The sequence below is a fragment of the Schistocerca cancellata genome, chromosome 8, assembly GCF_023864275.1.
Source record: "Schistocerca cancellata isolate TAMUIC-IGC-003103 chromosome 8, iqSchCanc2.1, whole genome shotgun sequence".
In the NCBI taxonomy this organism is placed as follows: Eukaryota; Metazoa; Arthropoda; class Insecta; order Orthoptera; family Acrididae; genus Schistocerca; species Schistocerca cancellata.
Window position 1 is genome coordinate 363,580,830 of NC_064633.1, and position 14,814 is coordinate 363,595,643.

The 14,814-nt window shown below is 39.4% G+C and overlaps 1 protein-coding gene across 1 annotated transcript in view; it reads left to right on the plus strand.

Moving 5' to 3' along the window:
* The window catches only part of LOC126095271 (probable E3 ubiquitin-protein ligase HERC1), an 814,023-nt gene that overhangs the window by 27,330 nt on the left and 771,879 nt on the right, over positions 1-14,814 (plus strand). The window contains exon 4 of the mRNA XM_049910030.1: positions 5,015-5,280. Coding sequence (XP_049765987.1) covers positions 5,015-5,280 — 266 coding nt within the window. The remainder of the gene's footprint in view (positions 1-5,014; positions 5,281-14,814) is intronic.

Genomic DNA, 14,814 nt, shown 5'->3' on the forward strand with positions numbered 1-14,814 from the left:
TTCGTCTTTCCCTCTCCTTCCCTCTTTCCTGATGAGGCAACAGTTTGTTGCGAAAGCTTGAATTTTGTGTGTATGTTTGTGTTCGTTTGTGTGTCTGTCGACCTGCCAGCACTTTCATTTGGTAAGTCACATCATCTTTATTTTTAGGTATAAGGATGCTATTTATTTACTGGCTGACTTGTTTCTGGCTTTGTCAATTTTCACAAGCCACCTATTACAGAGAACAACATTTGTTATTCATTTATATACATATATAAATTATTAACAAATGTTGTTCTCTGTAATAGGTGGCTTGTGAAAATTGACAAAGCCAGAAACAAGTCAGCCAGTAAATAAATAGCATCCTTTGTATTAAAAATTTAAAAAGATGTTTTCTTCAATATTTGAAAGCTACAAGATGTGAGTTACTGGAAATGTTAAACAGGTCAATGGTATGTGGAAACATTGCACTAATAACATACACTGATCAGTCAGAACATTGTGACCACCTACCTCTTAGCCGATGTGTTCCCCTTTGGCCCAGATAACAGTGGTGATGCATCATGGCATGGAAGCAATGAGGCCTTTGTAGGTTGCTGGAGGGATTAGTCACCATATCTGCACATAGAAGTCACCTAATTCCTGTAAATTCCCGGGAGGGGGGTGATGAGCTCTGACGCCACGTTTTAATCACATCCCAGGTGTGTTTGATTGGGACCAGATGTGGTGAGTTGGAGGCCAGAACATCAATTGGAACTCACAACTGTTTCCCTCAAACCTCACACTTCTGGCCTCATGACAGGGTGCACTATTTTGTTGATAAATGCCACTGCTGTCGGGAAACATGATCATCATGAAGGGGTGTATATGGTCTGCAACCAGTGTATGACACTCCTTGGCTGTCACAGTGCTTTTCACAAGCTCCTCTGGACCCATGGATGCCCACATGAATGTTCCCATAGCATAGTGGAGCCGCCACTAGCTTGTCTCCATACAGCAATACAGGTATGAAGAAGGTGCTCCCTTGGAAGACAAAAAATTCGCACCGCCCCCTCCCCACCTCCCCATCAGCATGATGAAGGATGTATTGGGATTAATCAGACCATACAATGCTTGCCACTGTGCTAACATCTCCAGTGCCGATGATCACTTGCCGATTTCAGTCATAGTTGCCGATGCCTTACTGTTAACGTTGGCACATGCATGGGTTGTTGGCTGTGGAGCAGTGTTTGGTGCACTGTGTAGTCAGATGTACTAGTTCTCTGCCCATCATTTAAGTCTGATAATAGTTCCACTAAAGTTCACTGATTTACCAGTCTGTCCAACCCAGGACGTCCGACATCTTTGATGAGTGTTAGCTGCCCGATCCCATAGTGCCTGGATGTGGTTTCACAACATATTGAAGACACTCACCAAAACACTCCACAAACACCTGAGAAGTTGTGCTGTTTCCGAAATGCTCATACTGAGCCTCTGGGCCATCACAGTCTGTCCTCGGTTAAACTCAAATAGATCATCCACCTTCCCTATTCTACACGCGAATAGCATGCTCACTGATACTACATGCACTGTGCATGTTGCTGAAAGTTTCTAAGAAGCATAAAATGACGATATTGTAAGAACTTTGTTGTGGAACTTGGACATGTTCAAAAATACACAATGTACACTGATTCGCCAAAACTTTATGAATACCTGCTTGACAATATGTTGGTTCCCCTTTGGCATGGAATATAGCTCTAATTCTGTATGGCATGGATTCAACAAGTTCTTAGTAGGTTTCTGTAGGCATTTGGCACTAGATGTCAAAGCACAGGTCACACAGTACCTTTAAATTATGGGCTGGTTGTTTGTTAGTGTCGACCAGACACCTGATAATTCTCCAGCTGTGTTCTGTCAGGTTCAGATCAGATGTTGGTCAACATGAGAATATACAGGAGTCACAAGCTGCAGCTCACAGGACTGCTGTCTTGCTCCAAAACCTGATTTTAAACCAGATAAATACTCACTGGACTTAAAACATACAAAAGATATTAAGTAAAAAGAGGAAAAATCCAAGGTGAAGGGCATTCCAGTGGCCCCTATGACACTGGAGTCCCCTAGTCCATATGATTCTCAACACATCAGTTGTTATTGTAACATCTTAGCCGGTGGCTAATGGTGATTCTGTGGTGTGGCCTTCCACTTGTGATGGTGCTTACCTGCATTGTCCATTAAACCCTTGGAGACTACATGATGAAAGTCTCATAGAACTTCTGTAAATTAATTTCTAGGAATGGTACTGATGATGTGCACTATACAGATTGTAAAATAGCATGGCATTTTCCACATTTACTGTCACTATAAAAATTATGATGACCAGACCCTATTTTACATCAGATGTTTTATGTAAGTAGGCATCACCACTTTACCATACATGGATAAGGCATTAACATTATAAATACACCGTGAAATTACAGTCCTTTCTGAACATAATATTAACAGAACACAGCAACTGTGTGGCATAGGAACAATGCACATGTTCAAAAGAGGTTCATGCAAAATCATACAATTTATCAAAGTTAACGTGTTGACTCAAACCTACACCTGAGTGAACAATATTGGTGGCTAGTTTTTTATACAGTGTTACAAACATGGACTCTAGCAAATATGTTATGTAGGTGTTATCTGTTTGATATCTAAGCCCAAACTTTTTTAACATAGCTGTTGCTTGTTTACTAGCTGGACGGGCCTGTCACAGAGTTTTTAGTATCTTAAGAATGGTAAGCTGACTTTTTACTTGTGAGAGTAATGTGAAGATGTTGGTATAGTGAATGATTCTAGTTGACTGACTCTTTTCAAAAATCAATTGTTACATTTCGCACTGACTAGTTTGTGATTTTTTATTTCTTTGGTAGGGGGTGTTCTATAAATACCAGAATATGAACATATTGCGATTTTGGAAACTACATTTTCGAGCATGTATTTTTGTTGCTGCATGATGATCCATCCAAACCTGGAGATCTACCTGGAAGCTGACCGTTGACTCAAAGCAAATTGCATGCTGAAATATAATGCCCTCTTGTATCTTAGTCATAACTCTGGGGACATGGATTGCACCACTCTGACTGTGTTGCAACTAGACTATTGATGCCAGATATGTAGTTTGGTAATATCGTTGGCTTTGCATACTGTTTACGCATATCTGTCCAGTAGTTCCATCATAACATCATCAGACCACTGCCTAAGGTTGTGGATTTACACTGATGTGTCTTATGGAGCTTACAGTGGGAAAGTGTTGGCGTTATTTGGCACTCTTCCCCACTAAAAGTGTCATAACACATGTTGGTGCATCTCTGTGATCTTGGCCAGGAGTCTGATGACATCACAAAGTGATTGTTGCAGGGATACGTATAAACAGTTGAGCTTTGTAAGTTTGGTACTTCTATCTGAATCTTTACAACATCTGATGATGTCTCCAGCATTAGGAAATGAAATTTTAGGCACAGAAATAGACTTGATACCCATAAAACAAAATTCAACAAGGACTCGAATGCTTTCATATTGGCAGTGTGAATGTGTGTGAGATAATTGATGGCTGTTGAATCCTGCCCCTTTGAACGGAAGCTTTTTGATTGCTCCTTATATCTTAACTTAATTGTTGATAACTAGTCATTGTTGAAAGCCATTGAATTCTTACAATATTTTGATAAGTTTTGAAAAGGCACCCAGTGAGTTCCATGACTTCCAAATGTCATTTACAAAATATTCAGTGCGGCTTCCAAATGAATTTCATTGTATAAATTAGTAGCTCTACGTTGCCAAATTTTATATTCAGTAAACAATATGTATGTGTAAAGTTTGACTAATTTATTAGCACTGTTTAATTTAGAAAAATAAGTAATTACTATACCATAAAAATGAATAACACAAGCAAACAAGTGGGTAGAATCTACATAACAGCATTTACCATTTGAATATGTGATGCCACATGGGGTAGCTGAGCTGTCTGAGGCGTCTTGTCACAGTCTGCCCGGTTCCCCCTGTCGGATGTTCGAGTTCTACCTCAGGCATGGGTGTGTGTGTCGTCCTTAGAATAATTTAGTAAGTTAGATTAAGTAGTATGTAAGCTTAGGGACCGATGACCTTGGCAGTTTGGTCCCATAAGATCTTACCACAAATTTCCAGTTTTACAATATGTGATGTAATTATTACAGATACTACAGATGAAACTGGCTACTTGCTTAGAATTGTAGATAACTGAATTGCTGAACACCCAACCAGAAAGATCACACTTTGAAATGTGGCTTAAATCAGGTACACCTATTCCATTGTAGTAAAGCAGTAGGTTGTTTCACTTTTGATTCATATCAGACTGCAGCAAGTCTTTCACTCAGGGTTAGTTGTACGGTAAGAAAATGTAAAATAAACTGCAGTATAATTAACAAGGAAGTTAAAAAAAATATGATTGAGATGGCTCTGAGCACTATGGGACTTAACATCTGAGGTCATCAGTCCCCTAGACTTAGAACCACTCCAACCTAACTAACCTAAGGACATCACACACATCCATGCCTGAGGCAGGATTCGAACCTGTGACCATAGCAGCTGCGCGGTTCTGGACTGAAGTGCCTTGAACCGTTCGGCCACAGTGGCCGGCTAAAAAATAAAAAAAATAAGAGAAGGAAACCACTTGGTTGGCACATAAGACACATGTAACAGCTTGGAACATTACCATAACTTTTGCGGAAGTTCTCTTTTCCTAGTTTAAATACTCTTCTGTCACCTATTTCTGGACTGTGACAACATGATTTTTGATTTGAAAATACTTCACCAGGAACTTTTTTACAATTTGTTAAATAGAAAACTAGAAGAATGTTGACAAACATAGGTGTTTTTACACGATTTTAAATTTGTTCAGAGAGAAAAAGTGAAAGCTAAAGATTAATCTTTGGTTAATATCTGTTACAACAATTTCTTATACTGTTTGCTATTCTCATTGAGTGAAAACTTCATTAGAATGAATTCTTGAAATATGTACCTGTATTGTCATTTGCAGGTCAGATCTTGTCTTTAGAGCTAGTCTTGGAATTGGCCTTACAGCGTGGTTCGCTTAGCCATCTTCTTCAGTGGATGGATTTGGCACTGACTGCAGCTAGTAAGGAGGAGCCCCCAACTCTACCAGCATCAGTCCTGACACGAGCAATTAAACTGGTCCGGTGCTCTGCTGGAACCATGCGTATGTCTGCTTCAATCATGGATTACCCTTCATTTGATAGAGAACATGTGCTTCTCTACAAGGCTGTTATGTTGCTGATGCAAGAAGTGAGTAAAGTCAGACTCTTCATATTTTATATTATATTTTTAACATGTGCAGAACTAGTTCATGTTCTTCCAAGAAAATATTACTATAGGAAAGAGAGAAAATAAATACTTACTAATGCTGAATAAAAGAAAAACTGCTCCAGAATCTTTATGAAAAGAAATACACAGTCTAGCAAAAGGTTTAGAAATAACATTGTGGTTACACACGTGGTTTAAGTGTCACTATTAGTATGTGCCCAGGTGTGTGCCTGATGATGAAGCAACACTGTGGCACGTTGTATTGAGGTACATGGAAGAGGGTGCTGTTTGGGTATTCAGACCAAACCAAAAAGGAAGCATTAACAATAATCTTTTGTAAGTGGTACTACTCTGATTTGTGAGGAAAAAAATGTAAGGAAAAGATATGTCTTGGGACTATTGAAGACAATAATTTTTGAAGAAAATGACAAATAATATGTATGTAATAATACCAAAATGAACTGTTTCATTCTTGTAAGTTTTAGCGCTTTTATTCGTTTTTTGGAAAAAGGGAACAGTTCATAGATGCTAATTGTGGTCTAGATTTTTTCATGTAATCATATATTATAAGTTACGTGATTATTTCAGTGAAGTAAAGTTTGTGTCGTTAGTGTATTCTCCAGTAAGTAGCCAAAATGAAAAGTTTGGAAATAAGTGAGAAGTTCATATATAGTGTAGGCTCAGTACTTTGTTTACTTTTGTTTTGTCGTGTAAACAATGCAGATTTAATCATTTCTACTTCTCCACAAGTTTTGAATTAGTATCCAAACTTTATGGCTAAACTTTCTAAGATATTTGATATATTAATTGAGTAGTCTAGGAAGTTATTCTTGTTTAATTTAGACTAAAACTAAAATAAGTTTAGACTAAAACTAAAATAAGTGTATGATTGCCATAGAATTGTTTGTTTCGTGGTGTGGTGTGAGGGTTGTTGCAGTTTATTTATAAAGGTGACTGTGGAGGCATGGGAATTGGGGAAATAAACAAGATTTATTTGTTGTGTAGGATTTACTGTAAAGATAGGAAGATAGTGGCACAGGAGGAGAACATTGTTGCCCCTCAGGTGGAACTAGATATGGCAACACAAGATCTGGAAAGGTTACAGGGGGTGAAGGGAAAGGAGATGTGGAAGGTGACGACAGTTTATAGAAGAAATAGGAGTTGGACTTTTTCAGACAGTTTTGTTGTCAATGTGGAAAACAGGTTTGATCTGTTGTCACAGTTGGAAACTGGTGGGCCACAAGTAGATGTAGGAGTGGACAGGACATAACAAACTTTCAGTATAAGTGTTTGAGAAGTAATAAATCAGAAAAACTTGTGAAGAAGAAGAAGAAGAAGAAGAAGAAGAAAGTTTTGTTGTTAGTTAGTTCTCATGGTAGAGGAGTTGGCTAACTGTTGTGGGATGAAGTAGAGTCAGGTTACCAGGTCACAAGTTTTTTTAAATGTAGTGCAAGTCTGGGTCGGGTGATACAGGATGTAGGCCCCCTTTGCAAAGACTTCACAAAGGAAGACACCGTGGTGATAGTGGATGGGGCAGCCAGCAGCATAGACAGGGACCCTAAATATTCCGTTGTGGATGACCTCATAAAGATAGCTTCAGCAATGAGACACACTGCTGTTGGGCTTTTATCTGTTCTGAGGCACCATGATTGGCTTCATATAAGCTCTTCTGATTGGAGAGTTAATTGAGAGGTGGAATGTCAGCTTGAATCAAGTGTGGGATCTCATATTGGTATGGTTCCTGTTGATTGTATCTGTAGGGGGGACTATATTAGGCATGGCCTTCACTTCAACAGGAAAGGGAAGGGAAAACTGTCTGGGCTAATAGGAAATAATTAAATAATTTAATGGGGGGGGGGGGCACTGTCACAAGTGGTAAAGTACCAGTGGTTACAAGTGACAGATCAGCAGTTTTTTTAGGGTAGGAAAGACAGAAACAAAAGATGTTGAGAGGCAGGTTGAAAATGACATTTGCATTGATAAAACAGGCAGCCAGAAAGCAGATTTTAATGTACACAGTTCATTCAAATGGCCCCTGATTGAAACTGGAGGTATTCAGAAATTGTCAGAAAAATTAGGTTTGTGAAGTTGTAATCCAGTCAGTCCACAAAATCAGTTATCCTTAATGCATCAGAATATCTGAGGACTAAGCAATAAGCTTCATGAGTCAGGATAAAAAAAAAAAAAATCTATTAAATCTGAGTAGAGGAGACTAATAAATCAGACAAAAATTGAGAATTTTAGGAAATTGCCCAAAGACATGAATTGGATAGATGTTTACAATACTTCTGACTCAAATGGAAAATACAAAGAATTCATAAATGAAGTTACTTCCTCTTCTGAAAATTGTTTTCCCCTAGAGGTAACTCAAATCAAACAGAAGTCTAAAAATAAACCAAGGAATAAAGATATCATGTAGGATAAAAAGGAGGCTGTATCTAATATCTAGGAACAGCTCTGATATTAGAATTGTAATGCATTACAAAGAAGACTGTAAAGTATTGAAGTAAGCAATCCAGAATCTAACCAGCTTTCTTATAAGAAAAAGATAATTACACAAGACAACAAAATAAAAATGATATGGGATATAGTAAAAACAGAGAGAATTGGGACCAAACAGGAAGGGGAACAGATAGTTCTAATAATAAGTGAGACATTGGTAACAATACAATGAAAGGATAGTTGCTACTCGCCATATACCAGAGATGCTGAGTTGCAGAAAGGCACAAGAAGAAGAATGTTGCACGATTAGCTTTCAGCCAACAAGGCCTTCATCGTATCACAAAACCAATACTATAGGGGCTATCTGATCATTACATGCTGAATCTTGTGTTAAATGTTGAAACTTGACAAAGGCCTTGTTGGCCTAAAGCTAATTGCACGACAGTCTCTTTCTTGTGCCTTTATGCGACTCAGCATCTCCACTATGTAGTGAGTAACAACTATCCTTTTCATTATATTGTTACATTCCAGCATGGATTTTCCATTGTTAGAATTAGTAACAAGTGCATGTAGTGTTGCAAACCTCTTAGACAAGTACTTTGTTTTTGTTACTGACAGCTTGTGATTATCAGGTTCAGTGAATATTGCAATGGAATATGTCTTTACAAATAACTTCAGTAAAATGCAAATGACACTAAAAGAAGTAGCATCCATCATAAAATCCTTAAAACCAAAGTATTCTTGTGGTTATGATAACATATCAATGAAGTTAATCAAAGAGTGCTTGTGTGAGTTGAGTTCTATCTTAAGTTGTGTGTGTAATCCCTCATCAGTGGACCATTTCCAGCCTAGCTAAAATGAGTTAAGCTTCTTTACAAGAAGGGGGACAAAGAGATACGATCAAACTGTTCGCCAGTTTCAGTTTTGCTAGCTTTTTCAGAAATATTGGAAAATGTTGTGTTCAAGTGTCTTCTGAAGAATCTGACTGCAAATAATGTATTGTCCAAGTCACAGTTTGGGTTCCTTCCGATATAGATAAGTGGATTTACATGTACAATGAGAATGTACGTAATTCAGTGGATAACAAATTGGAGACTCCTGTCATTTTCTGCGACTTGTCAAAAGCCTTTGACTGTGTGAATCACAGCATTCTCTTAAGTAAATTAGAATATTCTGATGTCATCAGCTCTGCTACGAAGTGGTTCAAGTCTTAACTAACTAACAGGGAACAAAGGGTGTTGTTAAAAATACATGGGCAGTAAGCAATGAGTCTTCATCTGAATGAGAATAAATTACATTTGGTATTCCTGAAGGTTCCGTCTTGAGTTCGTTGCTTTTTCTTGTGTACATTAATGACCTCTCGTATGTTACATTGCCAAATGCTAAGTTTGTTTTGTTTGCGGATGATCAAACATTGCAGTAAATACCAAGTCAATTGCAGTAAATACCAAGTAAAGTAAAGATTTAGAAATGGCCATTAATCAAATTTTCACTGACATTAGTAAATGGTTTAAAGATAATTCACTGCCATTAAACTTTGAAAAGACCCATTATATGCAGTTCAGAACCTGTAGAGATTTTCTTCCCGTAAGTATATAACATGGAGACATGCAGACAGAAGAGGGTTGTTGTTGTTGTTGTTGTTGTGGCCTTCAGTCCTGAGACTGGTTTGATGCAGCTCTCCATGCTACTCTATCCTGTGCAAGCTTCTTCATCTCCCAGTAACTACTGCAACCTACATCCTTCTGAATCTGCTTAGTGTATTCATCTCTTGGTCTCCCCCTACGATTTTTACCCTCCACGCTGCCCTCCAATATTAAATTGGTGATCCCTTGATGCCTCAGAACATGTCCTACCAACCGATCCCTTCTTCTGGTCAAGTTGTGCCACAAACTTCTCTTCTCCCCAATCCTATTCAATACTTCCTCATTAGTTACGTGATCTACCCATCTAATCTTCAGCATTCTTCTGTAGCACCGCATTTTGAAAGCTTCTATTCTCTTCTTGTCCAAACTATTTACCGTCCATGTTTCACTTCCATACATGGCTACACTCCATACAAATACTTTCAGAAATGACTTCCTGACACTTAAATCTATACTCGATGTTAACAAATTTCTCTTCTTCAGAAACGCTTTCCTTGCCATTGCCAGTGTACATTTTATATCCTCTCTACTTCGACCATCATCAGTTATTTTGCTCCCCAAATAGCAAAACTCCTTTACTACTTTAAGTGTCTCATTTCCTAATCTAATTCCCTCAGCATCACCCGACTTAATTCGACTACATTCCATTATCCTCGTTTTGCTTTTGTTGATGTTCATCTTATATCCTCCTTTCAAGACACCATCCATTCCATTCAACTGCTCTTCCAAGTCCTTTGCTGTCTCTGACAGAATTACAATGTCATCGGCGAACCTCAAAGTTTTTATTTCTTCTCCATGGATTTTAATACCTACTCCGAATTTTTCTTTTGTTTCCTTTACTGCTTGCTCAATATACAGATTGAATAACATCGGGGAGAGGCTACAACCCTGTCTCACTCCCTTCCCAACCACTGCTTCCCTTTCATGTCCCTCGACTCTTATAACTGCCATCTGGTTTCTGTACAAATTGTAAATAGCCTTTCGCTCCCTGTATTTTACCCCTGCCACCTTTAGAATTTGAAAGAGAGTATTCGAGTCAACATTGTCAAAAGCTTTCTCTAAGTCTAGAAATGCTGGAAACGTAGGTTTGCCTTTCCTTAATCTTTCTTCTAAGATAAGTCGTAAGGTCAGTATTGCCTCACGTGTTCCAGTATTTCTACGGAATCCAAACTGATCTTCCCCGAGGTCGGCTTCTACTAGTTTTTCCATTCGTCTGTAAAGAATTCGTGTTAGTATTTTGCAGCTGTGACTTATTAAACTGATTGTTCGGTAATTTTCACATCTGTCAACACCTGCTTTCTTTGGGATTGGAATTATTATATTCTTCTTGAAGTCTGAGGGTATTTCGCCTGTTTCATACATCTTGCTCACCAGATGGTAGAGTTTTGTCAGGACTGGCTCTCCCAAGGCCGTCAGTAGTTCTAATGGAATGTTGTCTACTCCCGGGGCCTTGTTTCGACTCAGGTCTTTCAGTGCTCTGTCAAACTCTTCACGCAGTATTGTATCTCCCATTTCATCTTCATCTACATCCTCTTCCATTTCCATAATATTGTCCTCAAGTACATCGCCCTTGTATAGACCCTCTATATACTCCTTCCACCTTTCTGCTTTCCCTTCTTTGCTTAGAACTGGGTTTCCATCTGAGCTCTTGATGTTCATACAAGTGGTTCTCTTATCTCCAAAGGTCTCTTTAATTTTCCTGTAGGCAGTATCTATCTTACCCCTAGTGAGATAAGCCTCTACATCCTTACATTTGTCCTCTATCCATTCCTGCTTAGCCATTTTGCACTTCCTGTCGATCACATTTTTGAGACGTTTGTATTCCTTTTTGTCTGCTTCATTAACTGCATTTTTATTTTTCTCCTTTCATCAATTAAATTCAATATTTCTTCTGTTACCCAAGGATTTCTAAGAGCCCTGGTCTTTTTACCTACTTGATCCTCTGCTGCCTTCACTACTTCATCCCTCAAAGCTACCCATTCTTCTTCTACTGTATTTCTTTCCCCCATTCCTGTCAATTGTTCCCTTATGCTCTCCCTAAAACTCTGTACAACCTCTGGTTCTTTCAGTTTATCCAGGTCCCATCTCCTTAAATTCCCACCTTTTTGCAGTTTCTTCAGTTTTAATCTACAGGTCATAACCAATAGATTGTGGTCAGAGTCCACATCTGCCCCTGGAAATGTCTTACAAATTAAAACCTGGTTCCTGAATCTCTGTCTTACCATTATATAATCTATCTGATACCTTTTAGTATCTCCAGGGTTCTTCCATGTATACAACCTTCTATCATGATTCTTAAACCAAGTGTTAGCTATAATTAAGTTGTGCTCTGTGCAAAATTCTACCAGGCGGCTTCCTCTTTCATTTCTTAGCCCCAATCCATATTCACCTACTACATTTCCTTCTCTCCCTTTTCCTACACTCGAATTCCAGTCACCCATGACTATTAAATTTTCGTCTCCCTTCACTATCTGAATAATTTCTTTTATATCATCATACATTTCTTCAATTTCTTCGTCATCTGCAGAGCTAGTTGGCATATAAATTTGGACTACTGTAGTAGGCGTGGGCTTCGTGTCTATCTTGGCCACAATAATGCGTTCACTATGCTGTTTGTAGTAGCTTACCAGCATTCCTATTTTCCTATTCATTATTAAACCTACTCCTGCATTACCCCTATTTGACTTTGTGTTTATAACCCTGTAGTCACCTGACCAGAAGTCTTGTTCCTCCTGCCACCGAACTTCACTAATTCCCACTATATCTAACTTTAACCTATCCATTTCCCTTTTTAAATTTTCTAACCTACCTGCCCGATTAAGGGATCTGACATTCCACGCTCCGATCCGTAGGACGCCAGTTTTCTTTCTCCTGATAGTGACATCCTCTTGAGTAGTCCCCGCCCGGAGATCCGAATGGGGGACTATTTTACCTCCGGAATATTTTACCCAAGAGGACGCCATCATCATTTAATCATACAGTAAAGCTGCATGCCCTCGGGAAAAATTATGGCCGTAGTTTCCCCTTGCTTTCAGCCGTTCGCAGTACCAGCACAGCAAGGCCGTTTTGGTTATTGTTACAAGGCCAGATCAGTCAATCATCCAGACTGTTGCCCTTGCAACTACTGAAAAGGCTGCTGCCCCTCTTCAGGAACCACACGTTTGTCTGGCCTCTCAACAGATACCCCTCCGTTGTGGTTGTACCTACGGTACAGCCATCTGTATCGCTGAGGCACGCAAGCCTCCCCACCAACGGCAAGGTCCATGGTTCATGGGGGGGTAACAGTGTTAAATTTTTGGGTTTACTGCTTAAATTTTTGGATTTATTGCTTGATAATAAATTCAGTTGGGAAAGGCATACAACAGAATAGCTGAAGTGCCTAAACAAGTCTGTATTTGCAGTGAGAATGATTCTGATATATATATATATATATATATATATATGTTGTAAAACCTGTCCCATGCACCCACCACCACCTATTCCAGTCCTGTAACCCGGAAGGTGTACACGATCAAAGGCAGAGCCACATGTGAAAGCACCCACGTGATTTACCAACTGACCTGCCTACACTGTGAAGCGTTCTATGTGGGAATGACCAGCAACAAACTGTCCATTCGCATGAATGGACACAGGCAGACAGTGTTTGTTGGTAATGAGGTTCACCCTGTGGCTAAACATGCCTTGGTGCACGGCCAGCACATCTTGGCACAGTGTTACACCGTCCGGGTTATCTGGATACTTCCCACTAACACCAACCTGTCAGAACTCCGAAGATGGGAACTTGCCCTTCAGCATATCCTCTCTTCTCGCTATCCGCCAGGCCTCAATCTCCGCTAATTCCTAATTTCAATCTGCCGCCGCTCATACCTCACCTGTCTTTCAACATCATCTTTGCCTCTGTACTTCCGTCCCGACTGACATCTCTGCTCAAACTCTTTGCCTATACAAATGTCTGCTTTCTTTTTAAATATATTTTTCCCACGTGGAATGTTTCCCTCTATTATATTCATATCATTAATTTGATCCCAACAATCACGTTTGTTATTGTTATTGTCACTGTTACATTTCGTAGTCTTTTCTGTCATCTTATTTCCTCCTTCTGTTTTTGCCAGCAGTTTTACTTTCTATTCACCTTCTCCTTTTTTTACCGTAATCCAGTATACAATTTTATCCCGCCGATATATACTCAATAATACGTAATAATACGTAACCCACTTCCAAACCATAACCAAAATTTTTTTTTTTTTTTTTTTTTTTTTTTTTTCCCGCTTTCAACACTACCGCTGCTATAAAATCCCCCGTTTCCAGTTCACAAACAGTTCCTTTCAGCTATTAAACAACCTTTTCGGCTAGTTTTAATATATTTTGCTTTATTTCCAGTTCCGTTTTTCTCACATCATCGATCATTTTTAGCCGCTTCCCACAGGTTTTAACGTCATTATTTCTTCATCAGACAATTGTTAGCTTCATTTCCATAATCTGCCACCACCAAACCACCCTTTTAATACATCCTCACGTAGTTTTTTCGAAATTTTCCCGTATTTCTCCACCCTTTAACGTGTTTTGGCGGCACTAACCTTTATGCACATCATTATCTACCTACACAAGTTCACCACAGGATCAACATAGCCCAGCTCTAACCAACCCCTTTTCGCCTTTTTTCACACCAGATCTCCATTTGCTTTCTAGTTTTACCTTTATCTCTCCCCATATATTTTTATATTTATTTTCATTTTCATTTCAGCCTCGTGTTCCACTTTCCACCTTCTAGTACCATGTCACCCTCACAACACCTCCACAACGACCCCATTAAGTTTTATTTACATTCCCTCCGCAAACATGCCTTCGCCCTAGCCAGATTACACTCCCATATTTTATTTTCTCAGGCTTGTCTGACATTTGGCATCACCCCCAAAGGCCTCACACTTAAAGTTCCCATCTCTGGCTGCAACCCTTCTTTCCATCAGTCCCTATACCAGTTCCAAACCGAACAATCCATTGCCCTCACCCACCTAATCCTTCACCTACACATCCACTCAGCCAATCAACACACCCATCAACTCCTGTCCCTAATAAAAGTCCTTCCTCTCCCACATCCACACCGGTTGTTCAGAGCATCCTCCTACAGGCCAACCGCAAATTAGAAAAGCATGCCACCCTCCACCTTAAAAAACTATCCAATCTCCTGGTTTCCCACCTCCGGAAAGGCAACTCACTCACCCTTCACAACCTTTCCAGCAAACCTCAACCTCCTCTCATTGCACACAAACCCAGTCTCTCCCATCTACTCAATCTCCCACTTCCAGCTCCACTCCCTCCAAAACCACAAAATTCCAATCAACACAATCTGGAACCACAACACCCCAATTCAGTAGTTAACCTCTCCTCCAAACCTCTCTCCCAATCCAAAACCTCTGTCCTATCCAAA